The sequence below is a fragment of the Rhinichthys klamathensis genome, unplaced genomic scaffold (assembly GCF_029890125.1).
Source record: "Rhinichthys klamathensis goyatoka isolate OS25496 unplaced genomic scaffold, OSU_Roscu_1.1 h1tg000029l_1, whole genome shotgun sequence".
Classification (NCBI taxonomy): Eukaryota; Metazoa; Chordata; class Actinopteri; order Cypriniformes; family Leuciscidae; genus Rhinichthys; species Rhinichthys klamathensis.
In genome coordinates, this window is record NW_026606579.1 from 5,722,501 (window position 1) to 5,740,085 (window position 17,585).

At 36.5% G+C, this 17,585-nt stretch overlaps 2 protein-coding genes and 1 long non-coding RNA gene across 3 annotated transcripts in view; 2 read left to right on the top strand and 1 right to left on the bottom strand.

The window, feature by feature from the left end:
• The first annotated feature begins 1,712 nt into the window (after positions 1-1,712).
• LOC130080088 (protein FAM180A) lies at positions 1,713-9,710 on the top strand. Its single transcript, XM_056245390.1, has 3 exons — positions 1,713-1,843; positions 5,779-5,876; positions 9,059-9,710. The coding sequence occupies exons 1-3, from the start codon at positions 1,777-1,779 to the stop codon at positions 9,398-9,400; spliced, it is 507 nt and encodes a 168-aa protein (XP_056101365.1). The 5' UTR covers positions 1,713-1,776; the 3' UTR covers positions 9,401-9,710.
• Positions 9,711-11,556: 1,846 nt separating this feature from the next.
• The window catches only part of upf2 (UPF2 regulator of nonsense mediated mRNA decay), a 30,486-nt gene continuing 24,457 nt past the window's right edge, over positions 11,557-17,585 (top strand). The window contains exons 1-2 of the mRNA XM_056245377.1: positions 11,557-11,649; positions 14,934-15,290. Coding sequence (XP_056101352.1) covers positions 11,645-11,649; positions 14,934-15,290 — 362 coding nt within the window. The 5' untranslated portion in view covers positions 11,557-11,644. The remainder of the gene's footprint in view (positions 11,650-14,933; positions 15,291-17,585) is intronic.
• LOC130080095 (uncharacterized) lies at positions 16,821-17,103 on the bottom strand. Its single transcript, XR_008806653.1, has 2 exons — positions 16,903-17,103; positions 16,821-16,860 (listed from the first exon to the last, which is right to left on the bottom strand). It is a non-coding gene; the product is annotated as an uncharacterized LOC130080095 (long non-coding RNA).

A 17,585-nucleotide genomic window follows, 5' to 3' on the forward strand; every position in this document is an offset into this window, starting at 1 on the left:
AACACACACACACACACACACGACAGCTGACAGTAACACACTCCTATAGCGTCACCAACAGGTGAAACACACACACACACACACACGACAGCTGACAGTAACACACTCCTATAGCGTCACCAACAGGTCAAACACACACACACACACACACGACAGCTGACAGTAACACACTCCTATAGCGTCACCAACAGGTGAAACACACACACACGTCAGCTGCTTCTGGAATCAGTCGAGAAGAAAGGGGAACGTTTGATGAAAAACTCGGTAACACTTTATTTTACAGTGTCCTTGTTACATATGTCACATGTACTTACCATAGTAATAACAGTAAATTGTGCATAATTACATGCAACTAACCCTCAACCAAACCCTAATAATCCTGCCCTAACCCTATAGTAAGCACATGTAGTTAATTAATATCACTCAGTACTTAAATATATAATTACACTGTAATAATGACACTCTCATGTGTTTCTGACGGCTTAGATTTACCAAGATCCCAAAATCAATCATAAGTCAGAACTCGAACGTTTCTCATCAAATGATCTGAGCAAATGAACCATTTTATAGTTCTGCTTTTACTGTATGACAACTATTTGTTTCATAATTGATGAACTTTGACAGTTTTTGAACTGAATTGAATCAACATTGATCTGAAATGGATGAATAATGACACTATTGCTTGAAACATGGACAGGTTTTTACCGTGTGAAAGTGTTGATGTCTGAGGCTCATGAGTCCTCTGAACTTCACATTCTCCTGCAGTGCGGCGCCAGTGAAAACACAGCGTTCTCTGGAAACACAACGTGTCCGAATTCCTGAGAATGAAAACACTGAGACTGACTAAATGTCGAAACTGGACGTCTTAAAAACATCCCAGATCTCATCTAGACTCACTCATACGAGTCCCGGTGACAGAAATGAAGTAAACATGACCGTTCAGGTGTCCTCAAAAGCAAACATTTGAGTTTTAGTGTTACACTTTATTTTAAGGTGTCATTATTACAGTGTAATTATATATTTAAGTACTGAGAAATAATAATTAACAACATGTGCTTACTATAGGGTTTGGTTGAGGTTGCATGTAATTATGCATAATTTACTGTTAGTATATGTAACATACAGTCAAACCAAAAATTATTCAGACACCAGATATAATTTTTTATATTTTTTTTACTAGTGTGTGTGCAGGACACTATAGTTCATTTATGTAAGTGAGGAGAGCAAAATAAAGTAAACTGACATATTATACACAAATATTCTTCCTCCACTTTGAGGTGATCATGTTTTCTTCAGTGTGTTTTCTGTAATTGCTAATGCTATTTTTACACACAGACTGAACAACATGAAGCATTGCTTGGTCACTGGTTGAGCTAAACTGGTATTATCTAATTGTGTGGTTAAATTTAACAGCTGACAGATATTCAACATAACTCATGTGTGAGAGTCTAACAGAAGGACGGACTAAACCAGTCAAATATCCACTGAGTTCATAACTCTCCATTTTCTAAACTATAAAGTGTTACAGTTTTAGTTACTGATAATAAGGCTGGAAAGCTGGTGCTGATGAACTTGAGAAAGAACGCAGACTGATCAAACACACAGATTGTCTTGAGTTTAATGACTTCCAGATGAAACACACATTCCAGCCTGTCAAAGAAGGAGGAGAAACAGGGAGTATGTTGAAGGAAGAGGGACAACAGTCTCTCTCTCTCTCTCTCTGTGATCTTCTGTTTATTTACAGTTTCTGGTGGCGGTCAGAAGAGGAGGAACAGAATGACGGTCCTCCAGGTTCTGCTGATGTGTCAGATGTCCATCACAGCCTCCCTGCACTGGAGGAAAGGTAACACTCGTTCTTTATCTCATCACATCACTCACACACACACACACATCACTGTTCACAGAGAGCATGAGCACTCGTACGGATTGCTCTTAAAAGCTTCTGCTTACATGCTTGAATTCGATTTGTGGACATATATATATTGTGCATAAAAGTTGAGAAGCATCTGAGATTAAAAAATAAATAAATGCATGTCTCCTGAGCTGTGGATGAGAAACATTTGATCAACACGTTTTGCTTTCAGAATCCATATTGCATTAGAGCTGAATATGTGACTATTAACATTGTCTTTTATATAAAATAAGCTCGTTTCCGCCACAGAATACATTTTTTTTTAAAGATAATTGCGACTTTTTATCTCACAATTCTGTCTTTTCTCTCGCAATTCTGACTTCACATACTTTGTAAAAAAAAAATGTATTCTGTTGCGAAAACAAGCTTCCATATGAAACAGCATTGTGAACTTTTATAAAGATGCTCTTGGTCATTATGCTGTGACAAGATGATTGACAGGACAGTTTAAACTGTGACAGGAAGTCCTAACTAAACGACAGGGCGTCTGTTAAAGACACATTTATGCTGAAGAAGCTTGCCTACTATTCTGCTATACACACTCAAAAGTATGTACTTTTAGGGCATAGTATAAGTAGGTGATTTGGGATGCAGCGAAGCGCTCGACCAATCACAACACACCGCTCCAGCTAACCAATCACAACACACTGCTCCAGCCGACCAATCACAACACACTGCTCCAGCTGACCAATCACAACACACTGTTTCAGCTGACCAATCACAACACACTGCTCCAGCGGACCAATCACAACACACTGCTCCAGCCGACCTATCACAACACACCGCTCCAGCCGACCAATCACAACACACCGCTCCAGCCGACCAATCACAACACACTGTTCCAGCTGACCAATCACAACACACTGCTCCAGCCGACCAATCACAACACACTGTTCCAGCTGACCAATCACAACACACTGCTCCAGCCGACCAATCACAACACACCGCTCCAGCCGACCAATCACAACACACTGCTCCAGCCGACCAATCACAACACACTGCTCCAGCTGACCAATCACAACACACTGTTCCAGCTGACCAATCACAACACACCGCTCCAGCGGACCAATCACAACACACTGCTCCAGCCGACCAATCACAACACACCGCTCCAGTCGACCAATCACAACACACCGCTCCAGCCGACCAATCACAACACACCGCTCCAGCCGACCAATCACAACACACCGCTCCAGTCGACCAATCACAACACACCGCTTCAGCCGACCAATCACAACACACCGCTCCAGCCGACCAATCACAACACACCGCTCCAGCCGACCAATCACAACACACCGCTCCAGCCGACCAATCACAACACAGCGCCGTTTGGTTGAATGAATGAATGAATGGATGAATGAATGAGGCATTTATATGCCTCATTCATTTTGGTTGGGATTATATGAGTGACAGCTGTAGGAACTAACAGAGATGTTTAATTACTTTAATCAGCCAATGAGTTTCCAGGTACAGGTGTTAATGACACAAACTGAGAGCTTTCCTGAGAAACAAATAAAGGACGTTCATCGGCTCTTTCACAGCTGACAAAAATATGTTCTAAGAACGTTTTGTTGACGTTCTCGTTAAGTTATGAAAATGTAATTTTCTGAATGTTCTATGAACATTTAAAACGTCCAGTTTAAGGGAATATGTTTTATCATTCTGCAAACTTTATGAACGTTACTTTTGAATGTTCTCTGAAACATTTATAAAACGTTCGACGAACATCCAACTGAAACGTCTCAGAAAAGAATGTTTTTGTGCAAACGTTTTGAGAACATTATTATCTTTGAAGGAACATATAGTTACTGTAAGAACGCTTGTTAAACTTTTAAAGAACGTTCCCTTAAGAAATAGGTTGTTGGTTCTTTTTTAGATTAAAGGTCTGTTACATTTGAAGTTCTTTCAGTGTTTTTAAGAGAATAATTCACACTAATATTGTTCAAAACCTGCATGACTTTCCCTGAATGAGATTTGAGAGCTTCAGATGACTTGGAATGACAATGAGTGATATTGATGACTTTTAAAATAATTTTATGGTGCTTATAAAGTGACACTGACACCAATTAGTATTTTTAAGTCACACTTTAAAATGCTTTTGAAATATATAAACTCAGATGATGCTCAAGATCTAACTTCACTTTCTGAGCCGCATTTCAATTGCCTTTGTCTTATTTTCAGTGCATATGTTTTGCTATGCCACGGTTTCATATTTTTGTCACGTGATCCTTAAAAAATCATTCTAATATGTGTGTGTGTGTGACAGAGAAAGTGTTTGTGTGTGAGAGAGAGAGTGTATGTGTGTGTGTGCGCGTGCGTGTAGCATAACACTTTGTTTATTCTTATCTTTGAAGACATATTCTAACCACTTTGCCTTTCAGTTCCGAATATATAACATGCACATATAAAGTGATTATTATAAAGACAGCGCGGTGTATATTTTTGCGAAGTGACATCATCACACACGTCTGGTCTGCATCTCATCTCCATGGAAACGCAGCGGTCACGAGGAGAAGGTTGGCTTCGGTCAGTCTCAGAACACACGGTGTTTATAAGGTTTTAAAGGGCAGTTTTAGATGAAGTGTGTGAAGGATGACCGACACACATCTGCAGTTGATCGGTCCAGACAGCCGAGGAATGCCTGTGATGTCGGCGACATCCCGAGAGAATAAAAAAAAACTTGTTTTTGCTCTAAGTTAGTTGAGTTTCTGTTTTCTCGTCTAGATTACCCAGGTGAAAAAGACGTAACTTACTATTAAATGTATTAAAAATGTACTTAAGTATCTTTTTAGTACAATACAAATATACTTTAATGCATTTTTTATACATTTACAGTAGCCTATACGTCTAACTTTTTGACCTGGGTAACAAGTTAACTTCACTAATATGTTGAATTGAATGACACATCCTTCCTACTTTAAATATATCACCTTGCTGCATTAGCCTATTATACGCGCCTCAGATCCCCGTGTGTTTCCCGCAACAGTGCTTCACAGATGCGGATCCATCAGGTCCGTGTCGTTCTTCAGCTGCAGGCCTGTAATGCAGATGTTAAACACATCTGTTATGATGTCAATTATCCGCTCACGTGCTCAAGAACAGCCAATCAGAGACGTGCAGCTGTTGAGCACGTGCTGCCAAAACATGTCAGTGCGCGTTACTGGATAATGTGGATATCAAAAACACGCTGGAAAAATCAATGTCAATTTTTTTTTTTTTTTTTTTTTTTTTTACTAAAGCTGAGTCCCTTTATATGTGCGGTTAAAAACTGTAACAGACGCAATTTTACAGTTAAATACAACTAAATGTTGGCTACAGTTTTTGGAAGTGAACGTTAGAACTTTGGAAAACGTTATTTAAATGACGTTAATAGAACGTTCGATCAACGTTATCTGGTCTTCAATAATGTTTTCAAAACGTTAGCACAAAAAACATTTATATGTAGCCTATCATCCATGCAGCGTTTCTTTCCTGAAACATTAAAAAAAATTGCCTACTTGGTCTAAAGTTTTTTTTTAAAATGTTGCTACTTAAGAATATTCAGAGAACATGTAACATTCAAATGTAATGTTCCCATAGCCTTCGCATAAACAAGAAAAAACTAGGAAAACATTCTTAGAAAGTATTTTTGTTTGCTGGGAAAGGAGACATTTCCTAAATTTCTCATTAGATTATTTTTCATTGCAATAATCCATTGTTTTTTCTTATGTACATTGGGGTTTTATGTTGTTAAATAAATGTTTATTGCATTATTTTAGATGGTGTTTGTGTGTATATGACACTGTATAGTACTATGTAGCCTATATATTTACCTTACCTTGGCTTGTGGAAAAGCTACATTACCCATGATTCTCTCTGTCTCTCAGCGCTGTACCCATCAGCCTTCCGAGTGAAGCGCGGGACGCCAGCTCTGCTCAACCCCTCGTTTCAGAAATCAGTGGAAGACGCCAGCCTTCTCTATGAGGTGCCGTGATGTTTACACATATGAAAGAAAACTCACAAATCTATCCACTTCAAGTTTATCTATAGCACTTTTCACAGTACAAGCAGCTTTACAGGACCTGCTTGTTACAATGTTACAATTATTTATCTAAGTTTCTTTAGGGAGAGATTTAAAGTCAATGTTATCCCAGCTAACATAAATATATTTAGCTAATGTTTGCATTAAGTTATGAAAATGTTATTTCTGAATATCCACTAAACGTTTGTTTAAAAAAAAAAAGTCTTGGTTTTATGAGCGTTAACCCTCTGGTGCTCTTCGCGTGTCGGTCAAAAATGACCTAAAAAATTTTATTATGAATGTAGGCCTACTATATTTTAGTTTGATAATGTTTTTTTATTGAATATTTAGCATTTTTATGGGATTTTATGGTATTAAATTATATTTACGCTGTATTTATAATCCATTTATTCACTTTTTGAGCATAGACCTGAAAATTAAATTTCCAACTTAAACTGAACTGTGGTAAATCTTGAATGCTTTAAAGCACAGACTGAAGTTTGATCTCTTTTCAAAGACGACACTTGGCAGATTATTGCTGAAGTGAAAAACAGCTTAAAAAGGAGAACTTAAAAAAGGTACAGAATTTTACGTGTATTGTTATGAAATTTTTATATGAAATATATATTTTCAAAAACACATTTTACTCTAAAACTGCAAGAAAATCAAAGCCATAAATCTAAACAAGTTGTGCTCCAAATTTGAGGTTGATATCTCATAAAATGAGCTTTCAGTGAGAGTGTGTTCGGCTGCAGTACCAAACGCTTCCACTAGAGGAAATTCTTCTCCCATTCATTTCCATTGCGTTCACACACAGCAAGTGCCAAAACCTTTACTGAGTTTCGGACCACTCCGATGAAGAAAAAAAATCCGATTATAGGAATGTTATACTTTTGAATGTTCTCAGAACAAGTAGAAACATTAAAAAAACATTAGACGAATGAGATTTTTAAATGAACCACATCTCACATGCGTCGTAGAGATCTCAACACTCTCCTGCTATTTTCCCATACCAATATGTGTAATCAAAAGGTTTTAATATGAGCTCATCGGTTTCAAAATAGCTCTGCGTTTATTCATCCAAGACTGTTTTATTTCTAACAAGAACTTTTTCGGAGTGCAAAGTTTGCTGAGCAATGAAACTGTCCCCCGTGTTGTTTATCCGCAGTGTTTAATGCGATTCGCTGAATGAAGGAAGCGATCAATAGCTCAGCTCTTATAATCTCTTCATACGCTTGAGTTTGTTCAGTTATTGAGTTGTGCTGAGCTCTGCAATCTCTCCTGCTGTCAGATGACGAACAACATCTCCATTTAGATCCAATCCCAAAAACAAAAAGAATATTAATATTCCAGCGGCGTGTCTGCATGACTCCGGCTGATATCTAAAGACTGATGATCGGCCTCATCACACGCTCGAGACTGATTCAACAAGACATCAGACTGAACTCTCATCAGATAGCAGATATTCATCATCCATAACTGCTGTTTTATCGAGTCTGCTGACTGCCACTGAATCAATGCCAATGCGAATCAGGAGTTATTACGTATCCATGTGCTTCTTTTAAACTGGCGTTTGAAAGACTGTGGTATTGTCAGTTTGACAGCACTGTCACTATCAGCTGACAACACAACTGGATCTCAATAATCACACTTTGTCTTCTGTAGAGCTGCTTTATAACTCAATCTAATGTCTTTCATAATCGGTGAATTTTGCAGCATTGCCTTATTGAAATGAAACTGAATCAACATTCAAATGAGCTGAATAATGACACTATAGTCTTCTATAGAGGAACATTCTCTATAGTTATATCTCAGTGTTATAAACAAACATTCTTCCAGTAACGATAATAAAACGTTTGTTCAAAGTTGTAATGATGTTCTCAAAAATGTTATTAACGTCATTTATACATCTTTCGTGGAAGGTTTTTTCTGAAAAGTTTCAGTTGGATGTTCGTACTTGTTTCAGAACATTCAAAAGAAACATCATAATTTTTGAAGAATGATAAAATGGAATGTTCACATAACCAAGAAAAAATTTGTTATTATTTTTTTTAAATGGTCATTTTTATGGAAGCTTGTTTCTGCCACTGAATAAAAAAAATAAAAAAAAATAATTGCGACTTTTTTATCTCACAATTGCGAGATATGAAGTCAGAATTGTGAGAAATAAAGTCGCAATTGCGAGATATAAAGTCGCAATTGCGAGATATAAAGTCGCAATTGTGAGAAATAAAGTCGCATTTGCGAGATATAAAGTCGCAATTATGAGAAATAAAGTCGCAATTGCGAGAAAAAAAGACAGTATTGACTTTATTTCTCATAATTGCGACTTTATATCTCGCAAATGCGACTTTATTTCTCACAATTGCGAGTTTATATCACGCGATTCCGACTTTATTTCTCCCAATTGCAAGTTATAAAGTCAAAATTGCGAGTTTATTTCTTACAATTTTGACTTTATAACTCACAATTGTGACTTTATATGTAATTGTGAGAAAAAAAGTAAGAATTGCGAGTTTATTTCTTACAATTCTGACTTTATATGTAATTGTGAGAAAAAAAGTAAGAATTGCGAGTTTATTTCTTACAATTCTGACTTTATAACTCCCAATTGTGACTTTATATAATTGTGAGAAAAAAAGTAAGAATTGCGAGTTTATTTCTTACAATTCTGACTTTATAACTCGCAATTGTGACTTTATATGTAATTGTGAGAAAAAAAGTTGCTATTACCTTTTTTTTTTTTATTCTTTGGCGAAAACAAGCTTCCATTGAAACAAGTAGTAACATTTAAAAAACGTTAATGAATCTAAAACATTTCAGAAAAACTTTCAGTGAATGATGTGTAAATAACATTATTAATGTTTTAAAAACGCTAACAAAGACCAGATAACGTTCCCTGTTCGCTGGGATTATAGGCTACTTGTTCTCTGAACATTCTGAAATGATCCCATAATATTTGTAAAATGATAATAACATTAAAATATCCATGTTCTTAAAAAACTGTAGGTTAAGAGAACATTCAAAAGTAAAGTTTTTTATAACTTAAAGGGAACGTAAGCAGAACATTTTTAGACTGTATCTTTGTTATTTTCAGTGAAACGTCTGGTTATTTCTTCAGATGTTTTGTCGGTGTTGTTTCACAGGTGTTGTTGTCGGGCGCGTACATGGACGCCTCACGCGGGACGCTCCACGTATCTGATCGGGAACTGGCGTCCATGCGAAAGCTTGAGGTTCTGGAGGTCCTGTGTGAAGACGTGATTCCCAGAAGCCTCTCTGAGATCCGGCGTCTCAGTGCGCAGCTGTCAGTGCGTCGTGGATCGCTGCGGATGGAGGACTTCGAGCGCACGGTCCTCACGATGGTGTTTACTGCACAACAACTACAACACACCGACCCCGGCCACCAGAGGGAGCTGTGGGCAAACGCGCTCCTACAACTATATCAAGCCATTAAAGAAGACCTGCGGCCACAAACCACTGGCAATTAATGAGAGGACTCAACACGGAAGTGACTTAATCTGCAATTCATCGTCTGGCCACTAGAGACCGGCTGCAAAAGAGAGCCAATCCCATAGACCTCCATGTTAAAATGCCCAACTTTACAGCAGAAACAAATGTGTTTACAGTCTGGTACAAAATGTGTTTTTGGTCTATATAGCTAATTTTGCCATTCGTGACTATTGTGAGGGGGGTGATTTTTTTTATAACTCATCCGTTTAATTAATATTAAGCCTTAAAGTTCTGCATAATTAAGGGCGTGGCTACTTGAGTGACAGGTGGATTGCCGCTGATGTCACTACTAGCGTTTGTCTGCTGTCTCCACCTCGCTGCACATTTTCGTTTTCTTTCTCTCCGCCCACTTTGGGCTTAAAAAATGCTCTTCAGAAACCTACGGGTGACGTCACGGACACAACGTCCATATATTTTTACAGTCTATGGTCTCATATCACTAATCCACTGCTTCTCAACCGGTGACCACAGACGTGTAACTGTTAGAGATCGCAGATATCAGGGGAAAACAATGCAAAATGCATTTAGTCACGTAGAGCTAGTCAAATTAGACAACAATTGCAATGCATTTTATATTTACTTTGCATAATATTTGCAAATAACTCTAAATATAATATTTGAACTTGCAGAATAAGCAGAATTATGAATTATATATATTAGAATTATATATATATTAGTTTAGATAACAACTTCTTAAGTTCCAGACAGCAACGTAATGTGGGCCGGATCTGGGCCGACATTATGGGGTATTTTTCACAAATAAGTTGGTTTTGACCCGGTGTTAAAGCTGGTTACAAGAGTCTGTAGTTACAGTCTGGCCTGATGAATATGAAATGCATCCTAAAGACTGTGTTTGCATACGTTCACCTTCACGTTCTCTGCATGTGTGGGTCCGGCTCAGTCTGCAGGATGAGCTCTGCTGTCCTTGTGAGGCTCGTCGTTTTTCCTGAGATAATGAATATCCTGATATAATCATTATCACGTCCTTGACCGTGTTTCCCTGTCATCTTCACCTGGAAGTTTCCCCAGCGGCACATCAGAACCGGCTGAGATGTGTGACTCTGTGATGCTGTGAGAATGTGACTGATATTAAAGTTCAAACTTCACATATGACTGGGGTTCTCATTTCACCGGTGTTTTATTGTTTTATTGAACACCTCAGGCAGTGTTTCAGCATCTGCCAGCTGAGAAACAGCATTAACACTGAATGAGATGATGATCCACAAATGATCAAAACACAGTGGATCCTTCCAGACTCACAAAAACTTCCCTGTGTCTGTCTGTGTGTGTGTGTGAGAGAGAGAGAGAGAGAGAGAGAGAGAGAGAGAGAGAGAGAGAGAGAGAGAGAGAGAGAGAGAGAGAGAGAGAGAGAGAGAGAGAGAGTGTGTGAGTGTGTCTGTGAGAGTGTGAGTGTAAGTGTAAGTGTGAGTTTGAGTGTGTGTGTCTCTGTGTGTGAGAAGAATGGGAGAGTGTGTGTGTGTGTGTGCGAGAGTGTGTGGATGTTATGCGCCAGTGGCCCCATCTACAGGGCAGGCTACAGATATAATTAAAGCTACAGATAACTTTTGTGGCAGTAAATATTACATATACCTGTGTGTGTGTGTGTTTTAAGACTTTTTTGTAAGCCTAATATCGCTGTTAAAATTTTTTCCGTTTTCATATGAGATGTTTCTCAGATTTATGACACTTAATGTTTTAAAAATGACACTTATAAAAGTTTTTGAATAATGATTATACACAACTGTATGTTTTTTTCAAACAATTTATGTTGTTTTGTAACTTTTTTTCCTACTAAATAAATGAATATACATACATCGCTCTGGTGATTAATTACGGATGGATGGACAGACTGATAGATAGATAGATAGATAGATAGATAGATAGATAGATAGATAGATAGATAGATAGATAGATAGATAGATAGATAGATTTAACGACAACAAATATGGCAAAAAAATCTAAAAACTGACACCGTTTGAATATAAATCTACATGGCATGAACTTGACATTCATTAGACATTAATTTCATGAGTTTAAATTAAACACGGGAATTTATCTGGTTTAGTTTTTTTTTCTCTGTTTTATTTGGTCATATTTATTTTTCTTTGGGGTAGTTTTTGTGATCAGGCACGTTTTGGGGCGCCACATTCAGGGGTCCTATTATTGAAAACTATCAGGCGGCGTCATTTACAGACTTAACTTATGAATATTAACACAAGCGCATGAGGTAAGACTGACATTTCATTCTAAATACTACTGTGTTTACGTCAGCGACAGAAAATATGTTCATTCCTGTGATTTCCGTCTGTTTTGCTGCTTAAACATGTTATATTTGACAAACGAGTGGCCTCACGACAGCTAACGGCTAATGCTAATTCATAAACACGCAGCCACACATAAAATCGCTTCATTAAAATTATTCAATTTCTGCTTTAAATGAACTGCATATAAAAAATGCGACATTATATTGGGATGACAGTGGCAGACATTATTTATCTGGGTTATTTAGTCAGATTTTTTTTAATCACAGCTGTTGTTGTTTGTGCGTTTGTTTGTTCAGTAGTTTTATTGTTGCCTTTGTTATTGAGAGATTTGATTAGCTAGGTTATATAACGACACAGTCAGTGGTTGAACTTCTGATGTGTGTGTGTGTGTGTGTGTGAATTTGTTATTTGAGTATGTCAGAGAGTGTTTGTGTTTCCGGTTGTTGGGCCGACAGGATCGGTTCTGCTGAACACGAACAGGCACTTGCACATCTGAACAACTATAATCTTTATTCCTGCATTTAGATCTGAGATGTTCAGTTCTGCTTCTGGAAATCCGCCTCCCTGCAGAGTTTTTTTTATTAATTAATCACTACCTAATCAAACACACCTGTACCAGCTGATCACCTGATCATGATTGGCAGGTGTGTGTGAGGAGGCGTGGCACTAAACGTGACCTGTCCTGCGTCATGTTTCTGTTTTATAAGCAGATTTTCTGTGTATGAAATACCAGGATAACTACTGTGTTGGACAACATGTGCTGTTTGCAACCAAAACAAGACTGGGACAACATTTCCCATGATGCAGTAGTAACCATACAGATTATCCAGATTGTGCCTTATATAATATTTTTCTATGCAAAATTTGTTAAAAAGTGAAAAATATTTTTTTAAAACAGTATGCAATATATATATAAAACTTTATTACTAGTGCAAAATCATATAAAAAGTAAAATAAAAAAGTCATATACAGCATATTTTTCAGTGCAAAATTGCTTAACCCTCTGGTGTTCTTCGGTCGTTTCCGACCGGAATTTTTTAAATAAAAAAATGTTAAAAATCGTAGCTTCATCGGAATGGTACGAAACTTGGTGACTTTTATGGTACTTAGTATATGAACACACAAAAAAATTGGGGACATGATTTGAAAAGTCTAAGTGGTCGTAAAAAAAATAGTCACACTCATGGCCTTCGGTCAAAAATGACCGGCCATAGGATATGAATGGGAAAATGGCAAAAATATGAAAATACAGAGGTTTTTTGTGCGTACAATCTACAAATCAGCCACCAAGCAGAAAAAAAGCATAACACAGTGAAGGGGTGAATCTCTAAAACATCAAGAGTGCAAAACAGACAAATACACTCACACACACACACACTTATACACACAAAAACACACGCACACACAAATGAACGTGTGTCATTGCAAAAGCTAATTTTGGGAAATGTGTGAAATAAAAGCAATTATTCATCAATGTAAGGAATAAAAAGCACACAGATATGAAAGCATGAGACTGTAAGCCATCAAGGTTGCAAAATAGACATGCTCACACACACACACACACAGACACAGACACACACACATAGGGAAATATGAGACTGGTGAAACTGTAACAGAGAAATGTGAGAATATGTGAAATCAAATCAATGAATCAAATAAAGGGGAGACATTGGGTCCAAAATGCAAAGGTCACACACTATGTCTCTCTCTCTTGAACACACGCACACACACACACACACACACACAGTGTAAGATCAAACGATGGAATTCTTCCCTAGTAACCTCCAGGCCTATTGCAGCACATATGTGCTCTTTTGATGTGTTTATTAGAGGTTGAATTCAAATCAAATACTGTCAAACTACCCATACTACTTCTGAATAGGATGTCTACTTCATAAATTGTATGAAAATTATGGAAATACATGGTTCAGATCACTCAAAACATATATGAAAATGGAGGCGCCCTTATATGGTCAGTAAGGAAGCTTGGCGTTCCATGCATCTAGTGAAAAAGTTTGGTATGCGCCAAAATAAAATCTTGACTGAAAGCTTATTTTTTGAGATATCAACCTAAAATTTGGAACACAACTTCTTAAGATTTTTGCCTTTCATTTTCTTGCAGTTTTAGAGTAAAATATATTTTATAATATTCATTATAATATAATATTCATTTTTATTAACTCAAACTTTCATAACTTTTTTTCTGTTTCACTTTCATAATTTCTTTCACTTCTACAATAATCTGGCAAATGTCTTCTTTAAAACAAGACCAACCATAGGTCTATATTCCAAAGCATTCTTGAATTACAACCATTTAAGTTTGGATAGTGATTTTCATGTCTATGCGAAAATAATATAATTTTTATTTTATTTTTTAAAAATAAAATAAAACAACCAAACAAACAAAAAACTTGACAAAAATAGTCTTTGAGAATCACTTATTATAAATTAAAATCCACAACCTGAAAAAAAATAGGCAAATATGTGCAAAAACAACTAGAATTCACAAGCCTTTCTACAGAGGCTGTAAATCCATCTAGTGGTTAAAATATGATATTGCATGATAATTATGCTCACTACATCCACCAGATGGCTCCAATGTGATTTAAAAAAATGTTTTCTATAGGCCAAGGATCCACTTTAACCTGAAATACAGCATTAATTAAAAAATAATAAAAATAATATATATATATAAATTTTCTATTATATTCAATGGGAAAAAATTAATCATAATTATTGCATAAATATTAATTATTTTCATAAAATTCTCTCAAAACACAAAAAAGAAAAAGAAAAAATATTATTGAACAAAAATAAATTTCATTGATTTTACTGAAAAAAAATAAAAATTGATTTCAGGGGTCCGGTCACTTTTGACCGCGAAGGTCTTGAGTGTGACTGGAAAACGAAGAACTCCAGAGGGTTAAGAGTGCAATCAAAAAAACTTAAATACACACATTTTTGTCATATGCAAAATTTGATTAAGTGTGCAAATGCAAAATATTATTAAAAAAGTATGCCGAATGCAACATTTTATTATGTGCAAAATATATATATTTTTAAAACTGTGCCATATACAGTATATATTTTAATGGCAAATTTTTTTTAAGTGCAAAATATGCTTTTAAACAGTATGCAATATACAGTGCAGTATTCTAGTGCTCCTTTCCAAACACAGCTCTTGACTTTTTACTTGTGCAATTATTATCAGATATGGTTTAATTTGAAGTATTGTTATGTTTTGCAGTAGCAGCATGCCTGCTGAACGTAAGAAGTCCGTCAACATGGAGGAGAGAGACACAGGCTCCTTCAGCAACAAGGACAGAGACGCCACCGCATCCCGTGAGAAGAGCAAAGACGAGAGCAAGATGAGCGGAAAGAAGGACGGAGGCAAGACGGCAGAAGACAAGAAGAGACGGGCTGAGGAGGAGAAGAGAAAGAAGGAGGAGAAGGAGCGGAAGAAGAAAGAGGAGGAGAAGCAGAGAGCAGAGGAGGAGCAGAGGAAGAAAGAGGAGGAGGAGAAGAGACAGCAGGAGGAGCAGGAGAAGAAGCTGCTGGAGGAAGAAGCCAAACGACAGAAAGAGGAAGAGGCTGCGCAGCTGAAGTAAGAGCGCTGGGGTTCTCCACTCCAAATCTTTTTCTAAACGCATTAGATGCATGCATCTCTATCAGACTCTTACATTTAATTAAAAAACTCAATTAGAATAATATAGGCTGTTACCAATCAAATGAAATCAGTGTCAGTCAAATCCAGAGGTGACACAGAAGTACATCTAGATGTACTTGCACTATAAGATTATAAGATTTTAGCAAGATTTTATTCATGAAGCTGAAAATACATAATTATTTTATACTAACTAGATATATTTAAAATAATGTATAGGCCACTGGTCATTATCAGGACCCACAAATATTCCTCCATTGCATTATTATGCATTATATTCAACATTATATATAGTAGTTTAATGTAGTACTGACACTAAAACTCTGAAAACTTCATTTTGGATGAACTATCCACGATAAATATTGTTACTCTGGGCATCTTTACAATAGTCTAGACTCTACAGGAGGAATTTGCATATGTATATATTTATTGCTAAGGAACTTTTAGGTAAATTACCGCCTTATATCTCTAAACTCTTAAGGCGAGACACTACAGGGTAATTTTTTTAACTAGCAGATATAATAATGCATTTTTTTTATATCACCATGAAACTTTCCCAGTTGATTACCTACATTAAGATGAGAAAAAAAATGTATTACAAGTTTTCTGTAATTTAATGTTTAAATATGCAAATGAGGCATTGTCTAATTTGCATACATCTAATTTGCATATAATGAGGCATTCGCTAATGTGCATATATCAAAAAAATAAAATCTGAGTATTTGATAAAGCCAGGTTCAAAATAATTTTTTCAATGTTCACATATTGGGAAAAAAATTACAGAGGGATTTATGGATATCTACTTTTGTTATCCTGTAAATCAGAATATACTGTCAATACCCATATTTGTGCCATGTTTTTTGGAATAAAATGTTACATAAATCAGGCTAGGAATAGTATATTTACAAATCCCTTTGCAAATGTCTTCATTATATAACTAGGGACAAGACTGGGAAGTTTGGTGTGTATAGGTGCGACTGAAGTCAATATTATGAAGCTGCAGACTCGGAGCCTGCATCTACAGTCCCCCACCGAGAGTCCCGCATTCTCAGACCCCTCGTTTTTCTAACACAGCACCTCCTGCTGTTCGAAAGATCGTATAACACCCGCACACAGAGTACAGCGCACGCTTATCCAAATGCAAAACAATAGGATGCAATATTGCGGTCTCCAAATAAATGATCCAATAAATATTTGCGTTCCCTGCTTAATGCATGTGCCAAAAAAACTCATTGCGATGGACGGGATACAATTACAGATTGTGAACTATCTTCTGAAAAATAGTATGTGATGTTATATTGCTACAATTTTTTTTTATATATTTTTTTATTCAAATTCCAATTTTTCTTTCAGTTCAACCTACTGTATAATGGTCTAATTAACATGACCATGCTAACATTACAAAATCTGTTTTTTTGATATTTTGAATGCGAAGCAAAACAAATCAGAATAGACAAAACACCAATAATAAACAATTCTGTACTTTATTTAATGATCACCTAAACATCATCTTGCTGTAAAGAAAAAAGGAAGAAAAAACTGTGTTCGTGACTTTACTTTTCGTCTTCAATTGCATTAAAAAAAACTAATTTATAAGTCGCTTTGCATAATCATAAAATGATATGTTGCTGGGTTCGGCAGGGGCGACTCCATCGATGTATGGTGTACCCTGGAATAGCCTACAACAGTATAGGCCCGATAGCACATGTCTTATGATGTTTCAAAAAGAAAGAAAAAAAAAGAAAAAAGATGTTTGCAAATGTTACCTTCATGTTGCACTGCTCTGTTGAAGTGTCCCTTGAGACGTTTTTGAACTTTGGACAACTTTGTGGGTTTGAAATATATGGGGGCACAAAATGGGCAGTGAAAATCACTGCAGCATTTATGACATATCTACAAAAAGTCCAAGGTTAAAGGCTAACGTTAGCTATCAAAATATTATCGGGGAGAAGAGGGCGAAAAAACATACATTAACGGCTCAAATCTTGTTACAAACTATCTTTACAAATATTAAATGGCTTATCATATGTTGTATCGATGAGCTAAATTAGTTTTATTAAAAAATAAATCAAACGAGTAGGCTACGCTACTACGATTCGCTAAATAAAATTGAAGATAGCCTACTCACGTTTTGGCTTAAGTTCTTCACATGTTCTTCACATGTTTATCCGATACAATTTGATAGGAGGCGCTGTCTCGAAAAGCGAAGGGTCTGAGAATGCGGGACTCTGGGTG

Bases quoted from the DNA above. Each gene is read 5' to 3' on its own strand.
- LOC130080088 (XM_056245390.1), top strand. From the start codon at position 1,777: ATGACGGTCCTCCAGGTTCTGCTGATGTGTCAGATGTCCATCACAGCC. The intron at 1,844-5,778 runs GTAACACTCGTT...TCTGTCTCTCAG, and splicing joins CTCCCTGCACTGGAGGAAAG to CGCTGTACCCATCAGCCTTC. The intron at 5,877-9,058 runs GTGCCGTGATGT...GTTGTTTCACAG, and splicing joins ACGCCAGCCTTCTCTATGAG to GTGTTGTTGTCGGGCGCGTA.